At 46.3% G+C, this 24,472-nt stretch overlaps 1 protein-coding gene across 1 annotated transcript in view; it reads right to left on the bottom strand.

Moving 5' to 3' along the window:
* Positions 1–24,172, bottom strand: part of E2F6 (E2F transcription factor 6) — a 40,341-nt gene extending 16,169 nt beyond the window's left edge. Inside the window, exons 1-5 of the mRNA XM_068280294.1 lie at positions 24,015–24,172; positions 15,530–15,575; positions 8,080–8,296; positions 4,755–4,913; positions 432–546 (exon numbers count right to left, since the gene is read on the bottom strand). Of these exons, the coding sequence (XP_068136395.1) occupies positions 432–546; positions 4,755–4,913; positions 8,080–8,296; positions 15,530–15,575; positions 24,015–24,086 (609 nt within the window). The 5' untranslated portion in view covers positions 24,087–24,172. The remainder of the gene's footprint in view (positions 1–431; positions 547–4,754; positions 4,914–8,079; positions 8,297–15,529; positions 15,576–24,014) is intronic.
* Between the last annotated feature and the right edge of the window lie 300 nt (positions 24,173–24,472).

Raw genomic sequence — 24,472 nt, 5'->3', positions numbered from 1 at the left:
CTAAAGAAGGCTTCCCCATTCCTCCTCAGTAGAGGGGATCCAGCACTGGAACCCCTGGAAGATCTTGTTGTTATGAGTGCATTTGCAGCTCTCCGTTGGGAACAGCCGAGCTTGATCGGATCAGATCTATTGCGCAGACACACTGGTGCTACTTGAAATTTTTCAGGTGAAAAAAGTGGTACAATGAGTGAAAAGGTTGAAAAGCCCTGGTCTAGTCTACTTCCTTATCAGCATGCAGCACTTAGATTCCGCTGTCAGACAATAAGTATACCTTTTGTGTGTGTCATTTTACAAATCAAATGCATTACACTCTATAGGAGGCACGGTTTTCTCTAGGGTTTTCTCTATTTGCCATATTGTTACATTACTACTACCGCATTTGGCGCTTACTGGAAAATGGCATCCGTTTAATGAAGAAATGAATGGTTTACCTCGCCGGGAGACGGGACCTCTAGCTTGGTTTCCTCGGGGGCTTTTACAGCGATGACAATCTGTTCGTCATAATCGTCAATGCCGTGCAGGTCTTGGTACGTTACATAAGCAAATGTGTTCCCTCATTAAGGAAGATATAAGGTGAGGTAGGCTCAGACCACCAGACACACATTCATCACCCAACACATCAGAAAAGCAAGGATCAGGCCTATAGTAGGAGGGATGCATTGTTTGACGTCAAATGAATCTAACGTGAAACACACACCTGAAGCAAGCATGCAGCCATCTTGCCAGAAACATCTGATCTGCTGCATGCTTCTTCAGAATCTATGGCTTAACAATATTAGGCTCAGTTGCCACATGCGGCCAGTGGGAGCGGACAGTGTGGAGTTCGCTCTGATGGTCCGCTGCGGTGTGGCTGGAGCCTGGGGCAGATGCCTGCCTGCCGCCCCCCCCCCCCCCCACACACACACACACCCATAGGCTCCTCTTCCAAAGGATCCATTGCAGGCTAAAAAGTAAATGATTCCTAGATATTAAATAGAAGCCGTTCACTGTCAGTTTTGCTATGCAGTAAAGCAGACAAAAAAAAAAATGTCCGTTTGACTGTCAAGTGGGAAAACAGCCTAAAGCAACGTACACACATACGACAACGATCGTTCGTTGTGAACGACGAACAAACTTTTAATTGAGTAAAGAACAACCTAAGTAAAGTTAGCTTTTAAAGGTGTGTAACGATCTGATCGTTAGAACGAACGTTACATCACGTAAAGCAACTATTGCGCTTGCGCATAAAAATGAAAAGTTCCATGGAGAAATAGTGAAATGCGCATGTCAAGCCTAGTACGAACGACCGCTTCCAACGATGTACTACTTTTGCAAACGATCGTCGTTGGAAAAAATCCGCCAAGCTAGATCGTTCGTTTTTAACGATCTAGCTCATCCGTCGTTAGATTTAATGGTCGTTGGCTGCTTTTTTTTTTTTTTTAAACGATCGTCGTTTGAAATGATCGGGGAACGATCGTTTCAAACAACTATAGTCGCATGTGTGTACGCACCTTTAGAAGTAGAAGATCAGTAGCACAGCCAGGCAACTTGCCTAATTTAAAAGGAATGTCAGCCTCCATATCACTCTCACTTCAGACGTCCTTTAACCACTTCCGTACCAGCAGTCTCTGCCCCCTTATGGTAAAACACCACCTCCCGACAAATCACCGCACATACCCGCCGGTCACAGCGCTGCCCCATCGCCGCAGGCTCCTCTCTCTGCCGTCTCTAATATGGCAGAGTGCTGACAGCTGGCCAGGAGCCGCTTTCATTGGCTCCTGACGCTGTCTATCAATGGGAGCCAATGAGTGAGCGAATTACGGCGGGAGCAGAGCGGTGAGATCGGCGGTAGTGCACGATTCATTGCGACATTGTATCTAAATGCAGTCAAAGCGGCAGCACCACCTGCTGGACATAGATTCAGACTGCGTCGGTCCAGAACCAGTTAGCATCTTCAAACAAAATATTTTGTTTGAAGATGCTGCACTCATTTTACACACTGTTCTGCCTACAGAGGTTGTGTAGATGGGCGGCAGGAAACTTTTATAGTTACTGGTTCTGACGCTGGCCCGGCTTCCTCTTCATCCACCCAGCATCCTCTTCTGACTTCCAATCACACGATATGACTTGCGACCGGGGCTCAGAAGATAGTGCCAGCAGTGCAGCGCCACCCGGTGGTGGAAGAGGGGTAATGGAAGAGTCTTTTCCATCACCCATCTTCCACCACCGCTGACACTATCCTCTGAGCCCTGATCACAAGTCATATCATGTGACTGGAAGTCAGAAGAGGATGCTGGGAGTGCAGCGTCGCAGGTGGCTGAACAGAGCAAGCCGGTCCAGTGTCCAGAAAAGGTAACTATAAAAGCTCCCCAGCGCCAGAAAATACATCTGGCCCTGCAGCCACATAAAGCTTTACTTTATGAGGCTGCTAAAAGATCAAATCCCTTTTTTCAGGAACAGTAGTCATTATCTTGCTTATTTTTTAAGAGACACTGAAGTGTCTTTTTTTAACTTCGTTTTGTACCCAGCCATCTTCAGCGTTAAATTCCAAGCTGATTCGCCGCATCCTTGCGGCAGAACAAGCGATTTATGCCCCAGAAATGGTCTAGGAAAGTTCCACACTTTCCAGGATCTTGCTTCCTGGAAGAGGCAGAGCTGTGCGCAGTAGCTCTGCCTCTTATCCAGTCAATCTCCACCTCTCCCCGCTTCTCTCAGTCTTCTTTCACAGTGAGGGACGGGCAGTGTTGCCAACTCATCCCATACAGGTTCTGGGACTACTTGCACATAATCAGTGCCTTAACTGCATCTACCTAGTCACGAAACCTGTATAATTCATTTGTGACAGTAATTAAAGGGAAACTGGAGAGGTATATGGAGGCTGCCATGTTTCTTTCCTTTTAAGCAATACCAGTTGCCTGGCAGCCCTGCTGATCCTCTGCCTCTAATACTATTAGCCATAGCCCCTGAACAAGCATGCAGCAGATCAGGTGTTTCAGACTTTAAAGTCAGATCTGACAAGACTAGCTGCATGCTTGTTTCTGGTGTTATTCAGATACTACTGCAGAGAAATAGACCAGCAGGGCTGCCGGGCAACTGGTATTGATTAAAAAGGAAATAAATATGGCATCCTCCGTATACCTCTTACTTCAGTTCCCCTTTAAAGGGATGAGTTGGCAACACTGGGGGCGGGGAGAGGTGGAGATTGACTGGATAAGAGGCAGAGCTACTGCCCACAGCTCTGCCTCTACCAGGCAGCAAAATCTAAGACTTGAAAAGCTGTAGAACTTAGCTGGGCTATTTCAGGGTGCATAAATCACTAGTTCTGCCGCGGGAATGTAGCAAATCCGCTTGGAATTTAATGCTGAAGGCGGCTGGATACGAAACGAAGCAAAAAAAAAAAAAAAAAAAAAAAAAAAAAAAAAGGACTTCAGTGTGGGCTCAAAAATAAAAAAATTGTAGGCTACCTGATCCACAGTGCTGAGCGGATCAGGTAGCCACAAAAAACGCCACTACCGTGGACCACAATAGCCTACTTTCACTTGAGTGACCCTTGGGTCACAACGCTGCACTGAGAGACTGTAAATATCATCTGAAATATAGATGTTCAATGTTGCATTTGCTTCTGCAGCCAGTGCTTTATTTGTGCAGGGAAGACTGTTCACGCCCAGATAGTAGAATGCCAAATGTCTGCTCTCAGCCTATATTCAGCTACACCCAATCATTTGGTTTCCCCTTCAGTACACATGTGCTGTCCGTGAGGCAGAGGGGAGCTGCTAGTCTGCTGTGAACAGGAATGTACTGGAGGGGGTCTTTATATTTACCCCCTATAAAGGTGAAATCGTCCCTTAAAGGACACCTAAGCTGAGAGGTAAATGGAGGCTGCCATGTCTATTTCCTTTTATATACCAGTTGCCTGGCAGCCCTGCTGATCTCTTTGGCTGCAGTAGTGTCTGAATCACATACCTGAAATAAGCATGCAGCTAACCTAGTCAGACTTTAGTCAGAAATAGGCAGAGGATCAAAAGGACAGCCAGGCAACTGGTATTATGTACAAGGAAATAAATATGTCAGCCTTCAGATCCTTCTCAGTTCAGGTGTCCTTTAAGCCTTCAGGCATTGCTGCTCCAGTGCAGACAAGACTCCATGTAGCCATGCTACACTATAGCACTGGACTGCCATAAAACACATAGGGCTTGTTTCATCAAGCAGATCTGCTAAAGCAGTGCGGCTTAATTAGCCATAGTGCGCCCTATGCACACCTTACATAGCAGTGCTCCCTGCCATGCAAGGGGTGTGCCTTCCTCAGTTACGCGTATTGCTTTCTTAGCAATGCGCGTAACATTAACTGCGGGTGGCCCTGCTTCTGTGAAGTATTGCTACCACAAATCTACTACACTCGCTGCTGCTACTGTATTAATTTACATAGCAATGTAAATCACATAGCAATGCAAATTAATACAGTAGCAGCCACGAGTTAAGTATCATGGTAGTGATACTTCGCAGAAGCAGGGCCACCCAGTTAATGTTACGCGCATTGCTAAGAAAGCAATACGCGTAACTTTATTTGTGCAGTGCGCTCTGCTATGTAAGGTGTGCATAGGGCGCACTACGGCTCATTAAGCCGCGCTGCTTGATGAATCAAGCCCGTACTACCTTCCACAGACTGAGATATCAGACAGGTACGGTAGAAGTTCACAAAATCCTTATGTGTACACATTGTGCAAGTCTGCTGGTGATTTGTATCCTGGCAGATGTTCTCCACATGTAAAGGATATTTCCTATTTGTGCGGTCTTCTGTTAGTCGGAAAAGCTGGTGAGCGCAGTCTCTGATGAGGTCATCCAAGGCTTCCTCCATAGCGGTGAGATCGCTGATGTCATTGCGGATTCGCTGTTGCTCTGGGATCTCTGTGCCAGCGATGTTCAGGTCTCTCCCCCTGCAATGACAACTGCTGCTTTAGAGACTATGCTGACAGCAGCACCCAACCATGCTGTTTAAAGGGCACATGAACCGACAACATCTATAAAACTGCACAAACCAGGGGTTTGGATAGGCTTCCCTCTGTTGTGCCACTCAGCCCCCAGTGCATGTTCTGTCCACTCCGCGCTCTCTATACATTTGCGCTCCCGCCCGGCTGTGCACTATAGCGGAGGCACAGGAGTGTTCTGGGCATGCGTACTTGTGAAGTGCAATTTGGGGATAGAGCAAATCAACAGAGGGAAGCCCATTTATAACTGGAGGAGAAGGACAGAGGCTGTACTAAGAAATGTAATAGCATTTGAGACCTTTGGTTGGAAAGCCCATTCACAGTGGTTGATTCTTAAGTGAGAGACTTATGAAAGATGGCATATTTATTTCCTTTTAAACAATGCACATTGCTTGGTGGCGCTTCTGATCCTCTGCCTCCAATGCTTTCAGCCATAGACCCCGAACAAGCATGCAGATCAGATGTTTCTGGTAAAAATCCGACAGGATTAGATGCATGCTTGTTTCCGGTGTGGGATTCAGACACTACCGATACCGCGATGATCAGCAGGGCTGCCAGGCAACTAGCATTGTTTAAAGGGAAATAAACATGGCAGCCTCCATATCCCCTCACCTCAGGTTCCTTTTAATGGGTGATGAACTCTCTATGGAAGTTAGGCTATTTGCTGAGAGAACTCTGTTGAAGGGACACTACCCTGGCTTAAGTTTACAGATGGTTGAGTGACAAGCTGATGGCATTACTAAGGAGACGAAAATCATTTTATGTAATTTTACTTCCTTTAATTGATTTGTTATATGACTGAAGTGGACGTTGGCCTGCATGGTCCTTGGACGATAGTTACATATCCCTTTATTCCATTTACAACTTGCCATTGGTCTATGTTATGACTCCATTGCGTAGAAGAGAACTCCACTCATTGATTATATGCTGTATCCAATACACTGTTATTACTTGGTAAATAAAACTAGTTTGGAGAAGGGGAAAAAAAAAAAAAAAAAAAAAAAAAAAAAGTGGTGAGGCAAGTAGTGTTGGCGTTTGAATTCTCCTGAACACCACACTTTAGCACCCTATGCACACCTTACATAGCAGTGCTCGCTGCCATGTAAGGAGTGTGCCTTCCTCAGTTACGCGCATTGCTTTGTGGACAGGTCACGGGGAGTTCACTCACTTGCACTTTATGTGACTCTGATGCTTCTCCTCCAAGCCAGAAGGAGGAGCATCAGAGTCCCGCAAAGCACAAGTAAGAACTCCCTGTGACCTGTCTGCTTGCTCAGTGCTGAAGTGTGGGGTTCAGGAGAATTCATGTTTCTATATTCAATATCCCAAACTCCAACATCAACACTGGAGGCAAGTATAAGGCCACAATATTAAACACGCTTGCTGATCACATGACTGGTATTTTATGGTGAAAGATGAAAACATGAGGTAAACTTTCCAATAATAATCTTGGGAACCATATGCACACTGTGAGCTCATGCCTGCAATTTGCTTGCCGATAGAGAGGAGGATATCGTTTAGCACATGGAGGAGATCACACGTGTGTATGCAGGTGGCATTACCGGTATCCCAGCCTCACGCTGCAGACCAGAGCCCTACGCAGCACCGCCTAAAAATAGACACATAGCTGCTGTTTAAAGCTTTTATGGCCATTACCACTGTAAAAAAAAACATCTCCCCTGCTGCCATTTTGCTGTGATTGATGACTTTATCACTGGTAATCCATTCCTGTAAAAGCCTTTTAACTAGATGGCATGCATTATCCTCATGCGCTTTATAGTGCTCTTCTTGGTTATACAGTAGAGCTAGAGTGTAAAGATAGCATGTCCGGCATTACCAAGGCCTTCCACACACACAGCAAAACACACCTTGTAAACACAGCAAAAAATACATATAAAATCCCTCTAATGAAATGACAGCCAACCCAAAAGTCATCCAGTAGGCCTGGGGCCCACAGGAGCTGTTCCAGCCAGTTAGGCTAATGGAAATCAATGGCTGCCATATTTATTTCTAAACAATGCACACTGCCTGGCTGCCCTGTTGATTATCTGCCTCTTTAGCCATAGACCCTCAACAAGCATGCAGGTCAGATGCTTCAACCTGAATTCTGCCTGGATTAGCTGCATGCTTATTTCAGGTGTGTGATTAGGGACGCACTAGGAATTGCTGCAGCGCTTTGAAATTCCGCAATCGCTTTGTGCAGCTATTCCCAGCATTTGGAAGCGCTGTACATCACTTCCGATTCGTGTTTTGTTTTTCTTTTCCTGTTTGAATAAAGTTCATTATAATTACTGGGTGTCCCGATATCCAGCTTCTACCCGTAGACCCGTCCCCTAAAAGAAGAGGTAACAGGTGCTTCTCTAGCTCTTATCAGAGAAGCGCCTGTGAGCTCTTCTGTTAGGGGTGGGACTGCAGGGGGACGTTGGGATACGAAGTACAATAAACTTTATTTAAACATAACACAATTGGACCCCAAATCGCTGCAAAATTGCTTTTGAAAGGCGAATCAAAAGTGATTTTGCAGCCCTTGTATACTTCGTATTGGAGCAGTCGCACCCAAAATGCTGCAGAACCTACGATTGTGATTTGCCTTAATCGCTTCTGTAGATCCCATGCCATACATATACATTTGCAAAGTGTTTTTTTGCGCCCCCCCCCCCCCCCCCCCCCCAAAAAAAAAAAAACAGTTAAGACTTACCTAGGGCTTCTTGCAGTCATCCTGTGCCCACGCCATCCTTCTGCAACCCTCAGCCAGCAGCGGCTACTGGCTGAAGGGCCTCGGATGGACGGCATGGGCACACAATGACTGGGGGGGGGGGGGGGGGGGGGGGGGCTGCAAGAAGCTCCGGGTAAGCCTTGCCTGCTTTTTTTAACTTCAGATTTCCTTTATGGTGTCCTTTAATGGTAAAAATGTACTTTTTCATTTTTGACAGGAATATTTCAATTCTTCATGGATTTGTTGTGAAATCTACCAGAGAACCAGTAAAAATAAGGATCAGGATCAAACAACAAATGATTTTGTTGCAACTGTCACAGGCCATCGATCGAGTGTAAACATTGAAGTCCACCCGACACGTTCTTTAATTTGTGTGGACCTGCCTGTATTGGGACTACTTACACCCACTGGACCCGGTTCTTTGACCTCTTCTCGACGAGTTCGATGCCATCCAGTACGTTAGTAATGTCATATACCCGCCTCTTCCCCACACCAAGGAGCTTGGCAACGTCATTTAGATCCACAACACCTTCTGGGGCAGACTTTATAATGTCCATAAATCTACGAGTGAGGTAAAACAGCGACGCATCAAAGCGAGGCCGAGGCAGTACGCAGGATCCTGTGAAAAAGAAGGAGAGGAAGGGCTTTGCATTACAAAGAACACAGAGAATGTCAACCAACAGCACAAAACCTACACACAAACACACACGGTAAAATGACTGTCGCCTAGAAAGATCATTCTGGGAACAACAGCTGTACAGACCTGGCTTGGGTGATACAGCGGAACTGTACCTCCAATGACGTTTTATTACTACGTAAGGTTCCCTGCACACTGCATGCGATTCCGGTTTTTAATCATTTTTTACATGCGATTCCCATTTTTTTTATCATTACTGCATGCTGCATTTTTTCTGTTAACATTCAGGGGAAATCGGAATTGCAAATCTGAATCAAAATTGGAATTGCAAATCGGATTTGCAGTGTGCAGGGAGCCCGAGTTTTTTTTCTACAGCTTGATATGTAATAAATAAGCCGTTGGTCTGCTTGTGGTGTAGGACCCTCATCTCTTCACCACACTCAAGTTATGAAGTGCTAACTAGCTCAGGACAACCCTAGTAAAATCAAAACCACAATATGTGCTGGTGCTTATTTTTGGGGAGGGGGGGTTCTTTACTCTCCAGGGAGGGGTAGACGCTGTATGGGGAGGTGTGTAGTCTCTTAGGCCCCGTTCACATCTCAAAAGGCAAAACGGGAGTGCTTTGCGCAAGTGATTTTACCGTGATTAGTGCTGTTCAAATTGCTAGGACACTTCTAGAGCAATTGTGTCAGCGCCAGGCATGGGCGCAAATTCGGCTTCGGGTGAGTCCGGATAGTTCTATCCGGATCTCGCCCAGTAATGCTGTGCGGGGTGGGCGTGGGGGTCAAGCTTACCTGTCTGACGTCTTCTTCGGTCATCCCTCGGCGCCTCCCACGATGCGCTCCAAGCGGCGGTCACGTGAGTACAAACACTTTCTCCTTCCGGGTTGAAGGAGGAAGGGTTTGTAATTACGTGACTGCCCCTTGGACCGCATCGTGGTAGGCACCGAGGGACAACCGAAGAAGACGTCAGATAGGTAAGCTTGACCCCCCCGCACAGCATTACTGGGCGAGATCCGGATAGAACTATCTGGACTCACCCGAAGCCGAATTTGCGCCCATGCCTGGTCAGCACTGTACCGCAATCGCTCCAGAATCGCCCAGCAAATGTAGGTAACACGTTTGTGATTGGCGCTAATCGCAAAACGCCCACGATCGGCGCCAATTGCGGCAGTGAGAACACCGTCATAGGATAACAAAGCACTAGCGCTTTAACAAGCACCAGCTCTTTAGCAATCACTTAAGTGTGAATGGTCCCTTACCGTACCTCCCTTGTGGCTGCGCCCCCCTTCGTTCTCTGTAACTGCTGTGGTATCCTATCCAAGATCTTCGGCACCCTTTGACCCTCATGCTGTAATGCTGGGTCTGTTTGACCACGCTCCCCTCGTCATAATCAATGTGCGCACGCGTCACTGGCGCACATGGATTATGACGAGGGGAGCGCGGTCACAGAACCGACCCAGGGAACAGCGTGAGGGTCAAAGGGTGCCGAACATCTTGAATAGGATACCACAGCAGTTAGAGAATGAAGGGGGGGCTCAGCCACAAGGGAGGTGCGGTAAGAGACTACACACCTCCCCATACACTTAAAGAGACACTGAAGCGAAACAAAATATGATATAATGAATTGGTTGTGTACTATGAATAATTACTAGAAGATTAGCAGCAAAGAAAAAATAGTCTCATACTTTTATTTTCAGGTATATAGTGTTTTTTCTAACATTGCATCTTCTATAATATGTGCAGATTACACAACACTCAGCATTCAAAATGAGTCTTTCAGAGCAGTCTGTGAAGTAATTAACTCTCCTCTGGCAGAGGAAAAGTAAACAGTTCAATTACAGTTGAGATAATAAAAGTCAGATAACAGCCCTCTCCACGACTAACTTAGTTGGAGAGCTTATGGGCCCTTTTCCACTAGCAATCGCTAGCGTTCACGCTGAACGCTAGCGATTGCTGAATCGCAATTACCGGCGATTCCCCGACGTTCGCGGCCGCGATTTTGCTATGCTATGCACTGCATAGCAAAATCGCGGCAATAATCGCTCCGCCGCGCGATCGCGATCCGGTCAAAAACGAATCGCGGTAGTGGAAATGACCTACCGCGATTCCTATGCTAAAAGCAAACTGTAGCGATTTGACAAATCACTAGCGGTTTGCGGTTTTGCGATTAAGCAATCGCAAACGCTGTAGTGGAAAAGGGCCCTAATAGCTTTTTTTTTTCAACTGGAGTTTCTCAACTCTTCCTGTACAGGAAACAATTAGACTGATGTATCTGATCTTAATGTTTTATTTCTTAGCTGTACTACACATACAAATCATAATATCATAATTTTTTTTTCACTTCAGTGTCTCTTTAAAGCGTCCCATTTAGCTACGGCTTATTTTAGGTAAAACACGGTGGTCCCAAAGAAGTAGGTAAAATACTTTATTGGTTGTATTCTGACATTACAGAATCAGAATCAGCTTTATTCGCCAAGTACGACAGATGCCGCACCTGGAATTATTTTTGGACACATGGCAATTGGCATAGTGCATGGTAGTGCAAATTAGTAACATCAACATGGTACAGATAGTAGCTAAGAAACAACGACCACATTTAACTAGAATGTAGTGCAAAAATGATAACAACAACATGGTATAGATAATAGATACAAAAACAGCAATAACAACAATTTAACTGCAACACGAAGCAATATTACAGTCTCCAGCTCTGATCCTCCTCTAGAAATACTTCACATTCTCGTACGTTGCTACACACAGTGAAATCCATATTTTTTCACTGCCCTGTAATGTTTTTTTACAAGCATATGGAACTATTTTTGCACAATCAGTGCAGGTTGCTACATTTACTACTTTGTGGAAACACATTGCGTATGCATCCAAAATATGTAAATAGCTTTGTTATGTGTTTGACAGATGCACTGTGGGAAATGCTATTGCATGCTGGGATTCCTGAATGGTTTTAAATTCAAACATATGTGCCTAATTCATGCAAACAAAATAATAAGGCACAGAAAACAAAACAGGCAGCTTTGCTGGAAAACTGCATGTTCCTGGCCTAGTTAAAGAGACACTGAAGCAAAAGAAAATATATGATATAGTGAATTGGTTGTGTACTATGAATAATTACTAGAAGATTAGCAGCAAAGAAAATGTTCTCATATTTTTATTTTCAGGTATATAGTGTTTTTTCTAACATTGCATCATTCTATAATATGTGCAGATTACACAACACTCTGCATTCAAAATGATTCTTTCAGAGCAGTCTGTGAACTAATGACCTCTCCTCTGGCAGAGGAAAAGTAAAAAATTAACTAACAGTTGAGATAATAAAAGTCACAAAACAGCCCTCTCCAGGACTTTGAAAGTCGTAGAGCTTAATGGCTTTTTTGTATAGAGATAACCACTGGAGTTTCTTAAATCTTCCTGTACTGGAAACAATTAGACTGATGTATCTGATCTTAATGTTTTATTTCTTAGCTGTACTACACATACAAATCATAATATCATAATTTTTTTTTCGCTTCAGTGTCTCTTTAATGCCTAACTAAACTCAGAGCTTCCTCTCTACTCTAAAAGACACCAGCATAATAGCAACCTTTAACCTCCTTGGCGGTTCAATTTTTCCGCCAAGGAGGCTGCATTGCACTTTAAAAAAAAAAAATTTTGTTTCATGTAGCTACCTGAGTGGTAGCTACATAAAACACCACTAGAGGGCGCATGTGTCCCTCTAGTCCGATCGCCGCCGATAACAAAAGTTAACAGGAGATCGCGTATAGAACGCGATCTCCTGTTTGGCTTCTCCTGTTGCCATGGCTGCGATCGGAAGGACGTCATAGACGTCAGCCGACGTCCGACCCATCCGATCCAGCCCTTTGCGCTGCCCGGGACTGATTGGTCCGGGCTGCGCAGGGGGCCCTCTTCCGCCGCTGCGTGCGGACGATCGCCGCAGAGGCCGGCGGCGATAGAGCTGGACGCGCAGCTAGCAAAGTGCTGGCTGCGCGTACAGCAATTTACAGCACAGGAATCGCCCCATCAGGGGCTGAGATATCCTCCGCGGCGGCTTACCCCGAGCTCAGCTCGGGGTTACCGCTAAGGAGGTTAAAGAAAAAAAATTGTTGCAGCTGAGACAAATCCTGCAATAAATCTGCAGTGCATCTACTTCCTGCTTTCATGGAAGCAGACATAGGGTTAACCTCCTGTGTTTACAAATTAGCTGCTCTGCCAAGATTCCTGACTGGACACGGCTGAGAGATCAAATTACAGAAGTGATTAGTCACAGATGAAGGGGAATTAGACAGGCTAAAACTCTAAATACATATAGGGTGCATGCCTCTGTTTTACTTCTGTCTTATGCAAGAGTTCAGGTCCACTTTACAGGGATCCTGAAGTGAGAGCAATACATAGGCTGTCATCTTTGTTCCCTTACAGAAGCGGGATAGTGTACTGTTCAGTCAGCCAGCACATATTCAGTAAGGAGACCTTGGGCAAAACTTCCTAACACTGCTACTGCCTACGGAGCGCACCCTAGTGTCTTCAGCTTTGGCACTTTGAGTCCGCCAGGAGAAAAGCGCAAAATAAATGTTATGCGTCTTTTCTAAACAATACCAGTTGCCTGGCTGTCATGCTGAGCTTTTGGCATTAGTTTGAGTCCCATACCTGCAACAAGCATGCAAACAGAGTTAAAGCACCTGATCTTCATTGTGGGCCAGTGACGGCTCTAAAGCCTGGTACACACCTTCAATTGTGATTGGCCAATCACTGACCAATTTCACCACCTCCATGTAGTATGAGAGTTTACCTACACTATCTATTCACAGTATTCAGTATCTGTTGACTCACATACAACAGTCGTAATATTGGTCAGTGATTGGCCAATCATAATCGAAAGCGTGAGCCATGCTTATGAGAGCGTACACACATCCAGTTTTGATTGGCCAATTTTTCCACTTCCATGTAGTATGAGAGATAGAGCTACACAATCTTTTTATATATATTTTTTATTTCATTTTTGGGGACCAAGCACAGCTAATACTGTATATATAAATTATTTATGATGACTATTATCTGAGAAATAGAACATGTATCATATTTTCTATTTTAATTACAGTTACACATTCATTAGGAGTCGGAGTCAGTGCATTTTTTCCCCGACTCCAGGCACCCAAAATTGCTCCGACTCCGACTCCACAGCCCTGGTTATTTATGTAATAAATAAACAAATGATTGTTTGTAGCAAAATAAAGTGTGGTAAATGCAGCTGTAAGCAGCAATGTGGTGTTCAGTGGTAATTGTAATGCTGAACAGCAAATGATGATCACAAGAGATACTGATAGATGTACAGGGATGGAAAATGGTAATAAATGTCACAGAGGAAAATATATAATAATCAAAAGTTGATTATTGAGAGAAGGATTCCCATGCAGGAAGGATTTTCTATTCAACCAAGTTTTTCAACATTTATGATCTTTTTTTCCAGAAACTGTGGCAATCTCAAATAATCTCAAATACCTGTGTGTGTTTTAAATCTAAAGCTGCATCTACACGCGTAGATGCGGGACAATGGCAGGGAATCGAGCGGAAGATAAGCGGCGCCGGCGGGGACGAGCGGGAAATCGAATCCGGCGCGCGAGCGGGGACGCGGAAGAGGCGATCCGGCGGCTAATCGAGCCGCCGGATCGGAGCCGCATCTACGCGTGTAGATGCGGCTTAACAGGTTCTTTAAAACTTCCAATCAACCGAAAAATTGGATCAGATTGCTCAAATTGAATCAAAACAAAAATGTTAACGTATTTGGCCACCTTTTGTTGGCTGTAGCAACAGAATTACCTAAACTTGCAGTATAGTAAAGGCAAAGCAACCAAGATGTCACTGTAAAATGTAAAGTGCTGCAATGATCTCTATGGTGTTGTTGTTTCCTGTGCTCACTCTGTGTTCCTCTCTGTTCTCAGTAAGCTGCATTGCCTGATGCTGATGTATGATTTATCTCTGCACGTTTTTTCTTCAGTAAAGAGTTCTGAGGCTCTAGTCACACCTGCGTTTTCAAAACCCGGCAATTTGTTTTGCAGGAGTGATTATTCTGCGATTTCATAAAAAATCACTGAACAGTGCGGCGATTGTCGCGATCGCGTTTAGCGCTTCTATAGCACTGAAACACGATCACCGGGAAATCACCTAAAAATGATACAGGCGACGCGTTTGCTGTTTTTGGGCGCTTTGCAGCGATTAGCGCAAATTGCCCAAGTAAGAACGGGCCCATAGGGTTTCATTACGCTAGCGCTTTTAAAAAGCGCTAGAGTTTGAGCGTTTTGCCGAAATCGCGGCAAAAACACTCGTGTGAATGGGGCCTAACTTGTTATACTGAGTGCCTATCTGCGTGTACAGACCACTCTGCTCCATTACCTTTACGGCCCTTTCACACAAGGGGTAGTGCGGTATTTTTACTGCACCCCACCGCAGGGCAATGAAAGTCTATGGAGACATATGGTACGGTATGACAGAACTGACATTTTCGCCACATGCCAGACGCTGGTCCAAAACTAATTTACAACTGCGGTGCTGCGCCGACTTGCGGTGATCTGCGTCGTTCTGGATGTTAGTCTATGGCAACACGTTTCTTTAAACACGTTGGCGTCGTGATGTCACGACATGCATGCACGGAAGCATATTTTAACAATATGCTTCCACATACATGGAGCAGGAAGTGATGGCAAGCACGCATCACTCCCTGCTTGGCTGGTGGCCAAACAGGAAACACCGCGCAATATCGTTATTGGCGATGCAGTGCAACGCACCGCATCACTAACGCTGGTTTACGGTGTGAAACCAGCCTCAGTGGATTGACATTCCACAAAATGTTCAGTAAAGTCAACCGTTTTCTGCTCTATCACATGCGGCAATGCTTACTGAACTGAAGCCAATGTGGGCGGAGTTAGAAGCGGACATAAATGATCATGCCCAGTCTCCAGAGGCGAATTATGGCCACAGCTGTCAACATAATGAGGATTTATCCACAAGTCATCACACATGTGGCCAAAGACAGGCAGCTGTTTCATCAAGCCCTGTCAGCAAGTCACCACTGGCTACAGGATGAGCAAAGGATGTCCATATACATACACTGTATACATATGCTGGAGCATGTTGTCCCCCAGCAGGGCACTTTCCACAGCTAATCCATAATTCTCCATCAAAAGAATGAGAGAATGGCACTCACTTTTCCCCAACATCTTGACTTCATCACTGGAAGCGTTTGGCTTGGGCTGCAGAGAGGAATGGCAGGAAGAGGAGAGATTAGTGCAAGCTTATTGGAACCAAATGTTTGCCGCAGTATTACTGCGCAACGTAGCATATAAAACTACTTTATAAGGTGTCAACAAATTCCATATAAATAATCTTCGGAACGTGGAAACACAACAGGGTGCTGGGCTGCATTCATGCCATGAAAAAGCAGGCATGGGTAAATAGAGGTTTTACCAGTCGTGACAAATTATAAAGTGCTGAATGCCCTGGCAGCGCACACTGTGACGGCTGGAGGGCGGCATACTAGCCATACCCGCTAGAAAATAATTAGAATTAAATAAGGCAAAAGAGCCCTTATAAAGAGTACATCCAGTATAAAAGAGAGCCTGTCATTTCAGAAATAACCCATATACTATGTGCAGTTAGCACAGTGGCAGCTGGCAATCAGTGACGGTTAGGGCCTGTTTCCACTACACGCAGATTGGATGCAGAATGTATGCAGAAAAACTGACTCCAATGAATGCCTATGGGAAAATCTGCATCAGAAAAATTGTGTTTAGTGGAAACAAGCCCATACACATTCATTGGAGTCAGTTTTTCTGCATCCAATCTGCGAGTAGTGGAAATAGGCCCTTACTGCTGCTGGCACAGTGGCGGCTGCTAATCAGTGGCTGTTACTGCTGCTGGCACAGCGGCAGCTGCTAAGCAGTGGCTTTTACTGCTGCTGGCACAGTGGCAGCTGCTAATCAGTGGCTGTTACTGCTGCTGGCATAGTGGCAGCTGCTAATCAGTGGCTGTTACTGCTGCTGACATAGTGGCAGCTGCTAATCAGGGGCTGTTACTGCTGCTGACAGTGGCAGCTGCTAATCAGGGGCTGTTACTGCTGCTGGCATAGTGGTGGCTACTAATCAGTGGCTGTTACTGCTGCTGGCACAGCGGCAGCTGCTAAGCAGTGGCTGTTACTGCTGCTGGAACAGTGGTGGCTGCTAATCAGTGGCCGTTACTGCTGCTGGCACAGTGGCATCTGCTAAACAGTGGCTGTTATTGCTGCTGGCACAGTGGCAGCTGCTAATCAGGGGCTGTTACTGCTGCTGGCACAGTGGTGGCTGCTAATCAGGGGCTGTTACTGCTGCTGGCACAGTGGCAGCTGCTTATCAGTGGCGGTTACTGCTGCTGGCACAGTGGCAGCTGCTAATCAGTGGCGGTTACTGCTGCTGGCACAGCGGCAGCTGCTAATCAGTGGCTGTTACTGCTGCTGGCACAGTGGCAGCTGCTAATCAGTGGCTGTTACTGCTGCTGGCACAGCGGCAGCTGCTAAGCAGTGGCTGTTACTGCTGCTGGAACAGTGGTGGCTGCTAATCAGTGGCCGTTACTGCTGCTGGCACAGTGGCATCTGCTAATCAGTGGCTGTTATTGCTGCTGGCACAGTGGCAGCTGCTAATCAGGGGCTGTTAATGCTGCTGGCACAGTGGTGGCTGCTAATCAGGGGCTGTTACTGCTGCTGGCACAGTGGCAGCTGCTAATCAGTGGCGGTTACTGCTGCTGGCACAGTGGCAGCTGCTAATCAGTGGCGGTTACTGCTGCTGGCACAGCGGCAGCTGCTAATCAGTGGCTGTTACTGCTGCTGGCACAGTGGCAGCTGCTAATCAGTGGCTGTTACTGCTGCTGGCACAGCGGCAGCTGCTAATCAGTGGCTGTTACTGCTGCTGGCACAGCGGCAGCTGCTAATCAGTGGCTGTTACTGCTGCTGGCACAGTGGCAGCTGCTAATCAGTGGCGGTTACTGCTGCTGGCACAGTGGCAGCTGCTAATCAGTGGCGGTTACTGCTGCTGGCACAGCGGCAGCTGCTAATCAGTGGCTGTTACTGCTGCTGGCACAGTGGCAGCTGCTAATCAGTGGCTGTTACTGCTGCTGGCACAGCGGCAGCTGCTAATCAGTGGCTGTTACTGCTGCTGGCACAGCGGCAGCTGCTAATCAGTGGCTGTTACTGCTGCTGGCACAGTGGCAGCTGCTAATCAGTGGCTGTTACTGCTGCTGGCACAGTGGCAGCTGCTAATCAGTGGCTGTTACTGCTGCTGGCACAGTGGCAGCTGCTAATCAGTGGCTGTTACTGCTGCTGGCACAGTGGCAGCTGCTAATCAGTGGTTGCTGATAACTTACAAAAGAGCAAAGGGGGAAGCAAAGTGGCAATATAAGTGCATGCAGCACTGCAGTTACAGCCTGTAGGGCGCATGGAGTTAACAACTGCAGAGAGCTTTGGGGGACTCCAGAAAAGGCGTGGCCTGCCGCATTTGCTGCACAGGCCAGACTTTGGACATGCTTGCTCTATAACTATCTGTCTTGCACCAGTGGAATAGGCTTTCTGCCATGAGCACACCTGTGGACAAATGTATTTGGATTGGGCATGTGCAAGTAAGGTATGTGCATGCCCAGTAAAGCAAAGTGCACATGCACAGAGGGGAAACAAACAAAACAAAAACAAACACATGAGCACCTTCATTCCTCATGGCATGCACTGACTTTAATCGCACATACCCAGTCTGGATGCTCGCATCCACGTCCAGGGGTGAGGCAAGTCAAGGCAAGTATCCATGAATTGGGGGGGGAGGGGGGGGGGGGAATTGAATAAAGCCAATGGAAGGCTAATTACCTTTTCCTGAGAAGCCTGATGGTGCTTGTTGCCTTCGGGGTCCCTCCCATTTACCTTGTTCTATCAGTCGATGAGCTTCTCAAGAGCTACCCCCAGCAGCTATGAGCAGTTCAGAACTGTGCATGCGGGAGTTCTTTACCAAGAATGTGCAGCAAAAGGAGGCGTCCGCTTTCTTTCACGACGCATGCACTGTATGGAACTCGCTCATGCACAGTTCAGAATCGCTCGTTGCCACTGGGGGAAACTTTCATCTAGCCCTCCTCGGGCTTTATTCAATTGTCTTTCCCCCCCATTCAAAGGGTTCTTTAAATTTTTACAAGTGGACATCTTGGCGCCATGAAATTATGCTAGACAGAACTTGCCTGACGTGGCGGTTTCAGCTGAAAATCTGGGGCTGGTTTACTTTAGTGGACCGAATGGGAATAAATCCCTACAGGCAAATGGCCTCTTCTATTTGTAAGAAATAAAAGAACCAGCAGAAGTCACTGTCCGTCACCAACCAAATAGGTTTCGTAAAGTTGTGCGAGAGCGCGCAGCAGCCAAAGTGAGCATTGTGCCAGGAGCCCGGCAGCCAAGGGCCTTGTGTGCGAGTCTTGGTGTGCAATTTTTGTGTTTTCCCATGGGTACCCTTTTTGTTACAATGAGTGGTCATGACCAAATGTAGCGTGTAGGATTCTGACATCTTGTCTATGGGGCCTGTAAAGTAGACTAGAATCTAGTGTGAGTACAGGTGCCCAAACACCAGATTTCAGCGACAGCAGCAGCAGCTGAGAGCATTGCTTGCCTCCTTAGCCGGTTTGCCAGAAGCTACTCTAGCCTGTGCTGTACTGTTATACCTCCCTCTCCTACCCTTATGAAATGTACATAATGCTCTGGCATCCCAGAGTGAACTGCTTGTACAGTGTTCACTAATAGCAGTGCCACTCGCAGGTTCAAGCTCGATCCTAACGGGAAACACAAATAGTGGGTGTGTATGCACCGAGACTGCTCATACGCAACCTCAGGGCCAGTTCACATGGGCTACTGCGGCGTCCGTGCATGTTGTTCACCGCTGGGATCCACTACGCCCCGCATTAAGATGAATTGCAGCTTCATCTGAAAACGCTTACCATTGACTGCGCAAGCACAGCAGTTGCTTAAGGGCTGGTTCAGACGGACGTTTGGAGGCGTTGCGTTTGCTGGCGTCGCGTTCAGCAGCGTTCGTGTGCGTTTGGATGCGGTCGCGTTTTTTCTTCCCCTAGGGGGACATTAGCCGTCGCGGTTAACCTCCCCTGGAAGCTACATGTAGCTTCCAGGGGCTCCTTGAACGCCAGAGAAAATCGGGACCCAAACGCCGCGTTTGTGTAAACGCGCTTGAAAGCTTGGTACAAACGCTCCCATTCACTTGAATGGGAGCGTTTAACACCAAGCCCTGAACGCTGGCTGTAAACGCTCTGCAAACGTCCGTCTGAACCAGCCCTAAATCTTCCAAGACACTGCGTGTAGCTTCTAGCATTGTTTGCGCTCGCAGATCCATATCCACCTAGGGGCAGTGTTCCCCAACCCTGTCCTCGAGGCCCACCAACACTGCATGTTTTGTGGAAACCCACAGAGGTAGATAATCAGCTCTGCTGAGACACTGATTACCCCACCTGTGTATGTTTGTGGTTTTCTGCAAAACATGTGCTGTTGGTGGGCCTTGATGATAGGGTTGAGGAACTCTGCTCTAAGGCCACATACAGACATCAGACCATAGTCTTTGGAAAATGAAAGATCACAGACCAATTTTACCACCCTTCCTGTAGTATAAGAGCCATACTCTACACAGTCTTTTCTATGGAGCTGAACTCCACATCAGGAAAAAATCTTGGCAAGATGCTGCACACACAGATGCTGTACAGTATCTGCAAAAGATCTGTTCCTGCCAAAAATCCATTCCTGCAAATTGCAATGATAGTCTATGAGATCTGCAGTTCATCATACACACATGATTTAACTGACATTCATCTGCAGATCTGCAGATCTGAAAATCCATCCTGGTGGATCTGATCTGCAGATGAATGTCAGTTAAATCATGTGTGTATGATGATCTGCAGATCTCATAGACTATCATTGCAATTTGCAGGAATGGATTTTTGGCAGGAACAGATCTTTTGCAGATACTGATCTTTTGTGTCTGTACAGCATCTGTGTGTGCAGCATCTTGCAAAGATTTTTTTCTGATGTGGAGTTCAGCTCCATAGAAAAGACTGTGTAGAGTATGGCTCTCATACTACATGAAGGGTGGTAAGATTGGTCTGTGATCTTTAATTTTCCAAAGACTATAGTCTGATGTCTGTATGTGGCCTTAGGCTTACATGTCATACTCCAGCCTCGGAGCCATCAGATCTGGCCCTCAGGTGGTTTCCCCACTTTGTATTATGTTTGGCCCACTCTAGACCACCAGAGAAGCTATATTGGAGGGTAAGCCATATGGGGAGGGAGGACAGGACTAGCTACCGGGGAACTATATAGGAGAGGGAAGGGAGCCACTAGACACCAGGGAAATGTATAGGGGGAAGGAGGGGGCCACTAAACACCAGGGAAGTGTATAGATGAGGGAGGACCACTAAACATCAGAGAACTGTATAGGGCATGTAGGGGGGCTACTAGACACCAGGGAAGTTTATAAGGGAGAAAGGTGACCACTAGACATTGGGGTCAGCCCACAACTTTGTCCCACAGCTCAATTTTAGATGGTAAGATTGCCCATGACTTTGTCCCACAGCCCTTAGATTGTAAGCCTCTGTCAGGGTCCTCCCTTCCCTTGTGTAATCAACAGGATTGTGTGCTTCTTTCCTATGACAACCTGTACAGTATTCCTGGGCCTACCTAACCAGGCCATATCACATGATCATGTATTTTGTACCATTTGCCTTGTATAACTTTGTTCTATGTTGTATAAACTTGTTAGGTCTGTCATCCTTGTATCACTGTATATATTTATTGTCCGGCGCTGTGTAATATGTTGGCGCTTTATAAATACAATAATAATAATAATAATAATAATAATAATAACAACAACAATTTTGGCCCACTTTTGTATTTGAGTTTGACACCCTGCCCTAGGGTCTCAAAACATGAAGCAACGACAAACCGACGGGAAACAAACACTTTTCTGCAGAAAAGCATTTGTCTACTTCAAAATGAGACGCCGGCAGACAGCCATATGAACCTGATATTGGTGCCTTGGCCTGTCTTGTCCTCTTTTGAAGGGGCTTGAGGCTGAAGTCTGTGGGGGCGACACTTCAGTGGGGTTTAGTAAAAAAAAACAAAAAAACAAGAGTGCTCTGATACCTCCCAACTTTTTGAGATGAGAAAAAGGGACACTTAAGAGGAACTCCAGTGAAAATAATGCAATAAAAAAAGCTTCGTTTTTATAAGAATTATGTATAAATGATTTAGTCAGTGTTTGCCCATTGTAAAATCTTTTAAATCCCTGATTTACATTCTGATTACATGGTGACATTTTTACTGTTGGCAGATGATGTAGCTGCTGCATACTTTTTTGTCAGTTGGAAACAGCTGTAAACAGCTATTTCCCACAATGCAGCAAGGTTCCCAGACAGGAAACTGCCAGGAGTAGTACTAAAGAGTTTCTTGTGGGATGGGTTTCACCACAATATCAGTCATACAGCGGCCCCTGGTGGTCTGTTTGTGAAAAGGAATAGATGCCTCATGTAAAAGGGGTATCAGCTACTGACTGGGATAAAGTTTAATTCTTGGTCGGAGTTTCTCTTTAAGGCCTGCCCCTGATCACGCCCATCACACATACCATAAAGATTTAATAAGACAAATACGTTGTTTTATAATTCAAACCACACTGGTCCTTTCTATCCTTGTTCATTTTCCTTCAAATTAACATTTTGAAAATTAGTAATATACCAATTTTACATGATGGGAATAAAGTTTAGAGTCAAACACACACATTTTTTTGTAGATAAAATAACGGAAAATTGTATACTCACCTTTCGGTAATTTTCCTTTCCTTCCAATGACCATGTCAGCATACTACGGGGTTAGTCCCGCCCTGTAACCCCTCCAGGACCTGTCCATATAAATTTTGCACACTCCCACCCCCAGTTGCTTTTTTTACTAGTCCAAATGTCAGACAGAACTAAGGGTGGGCCCTTCGTATGCTGACATGGTCATTGGAAGGAAAGGAAAATTACCGAAAGGTGAGTATACAATTTTCCGTTTTCCTTCCATGCCAATGTCAGCATACTACGGGGATTTAACTATACATACACTGAAGGGAGGGAATATTCTTGATGCAGAACAATTTATTCAAGTTTAACAAGTAACCAAAGATATTATCAATTCATATCTTTACAGACATCAAAAAAAAAATAATTTAATCTTTAGTCATCTTCACTGCAGACAACACTTCCCTTCCAAACTGAACCGTGGACAACAGTCCAGGGTCCACCTTGTAATGTGTGATGAATGTATTCAGAGATGACCAGTTGGCAGCTCGGCATATCGTTTCTGGTGACACCTTCACTAGTGCTGCCCAGGATGCTGATATCGACCTCGTGGAGTGTGCCGAGACCTCTTCCGGTGGCGTTTTACCCATAATACTGTAGGCCATTTTAATAGCCCTCACCAACCACGTAGCTATTGTCTTGGTTGTAGCTGCTTGGCCTCTCCTATAATCCATTTTGAATAACACTCCCTTGTTCGTGATCTGAGAGGCAAAGTGTGACATTGCTTTGAATGCTGCCCTCGTCTCTAGGATGTTCGCCGGGGTATCCTCTGGATCCATGTCCCATCTGCCCTGGGCAAAGCTGTTCTCTAGGTGAGCACCCCAACCCCACCGACTTGCGTCTGTCGTTATTATGACTGGCGGCGAAGGTATTAACTGCTGATAGTTGAGGAGGTTTGTTCTGTTGCTCCACCAAACGAGTTCGTCCCTCATCCTGGGAAAGATCTTGATCCGCTGCTGATAGTCTGTGCCCCTCCATTGGTCCAGAAATCCCTTCTGGAAGGCACGCATGTTCCACCTTGCCCATTTTACCATCGGTATGGAGGCTGAAAACATCCCTATTAGTGCCAAACATTGCCTTGCTGATATGTGGGTGACTCTCCCGAAAACAGGAAGTGCAGAGATGACATCACTTCCTCCCGGAAGTCTCCTTGCACTCCAGCGTGGAACACATAGCCTTACTGCAGCTGCCTACTCCCTGTCGGCGCTGATTTACAGCACAACTCTGTACAACCTTTACCCCCAGAAAGATCAGCAGAAAGAGGGGGTTATCCCAGCGCCTACACCTGTTTAAGGTGAAACAGCGGGGACTTCACACAGTGAGGGGCTGCGTGGATGGCTGCCAAGAGAGCAGCAGGTGAGGCAAAAAATAAAAATCTGAAAAAGAAATGCTAGAATATAACAAAATTTACTTGGGAAATAAGCCTAGTGACAGTCCTGGAGGAGGACGAGAAAAAAAAGCAACTGGGGGTGGGAGTGTGCAAAATTTATATGGACAGGTCCTGGAGGGGTTACAGGGCGGGACTAACCCCGTAGTATGCTGACATTGGCATGGAAGGAAATACATATTTACATAGAAAGAGGGACAAATGAGGAGGAAAGAGGGACAGAGCTCCCAAAGAGGGACAGTTGGGAGCTATGCTATCCTGTCTGCCACTACAAGTCTTTACACTTGAACAATGAGCTCTGCAATACTTCTGATCCACAGTCACACACCTATGCTAAGCCCCGCCCAGCAGGTGTCGCCACTCGCCCGCTACCTACAAGTGTGCCGCCTCCTCCTCCCTCCCGTACGGGTCCTCTCACCTCCACAATCACACAGTCGTCATCCAGCAGCTCCATGGTATCCGGGGACGGAGGCGGGGAGGCCGCCATCATCGCAGCGTTACTTCAACCTACACCGCGGGAAACAGCAACTCCGAACCCACGGCGGTCACCTGACAATCTACGTCACGCCGGCGGGGCCAATAGGGAGGCGGTATTCCCGCCACCGCCACCTTCACGATTGGTGGAGGGGATTCTCTGGCTGTCATTGGTTTGGCGCTGAGCGCTAGAGAGCCCTCTGCCCCCCACAGCATTGTCTCCAGGCAAGAGGCGGCCTATCGGAGATCAGCTCTGTATACTCGGGCTCCGGCAATATGGCTGACATACAGCTCACCACTTCCTGCTCTTACCAATAGGCTCAGGCTGGAGAGCAACTTGTTCAGTTTCTGATGAATTAGTTAAATAGTTGAACAATTGGAATTTAATATATAAAGTACAAC

This window comes from Hyperolius riggenbachi, chromosome 4, assembly GCF_040937935.1.
Source record: "Hyperolius riggenbachi isolate aHypRig1 chromosome 4, aHypRig1.pri, whole genome shotgun sequence".
Classification (NCBI taxonomy): domain Eukaryota; kingdom Metazoa; phylum Chordata; class Amphibia; order Anura; family Hyperoliidae; genus Hyperolius; species Hyperolius riggenbachi.
This window is presented reverse-complemented; position numbering and strand designations above follow the sequence as displayed.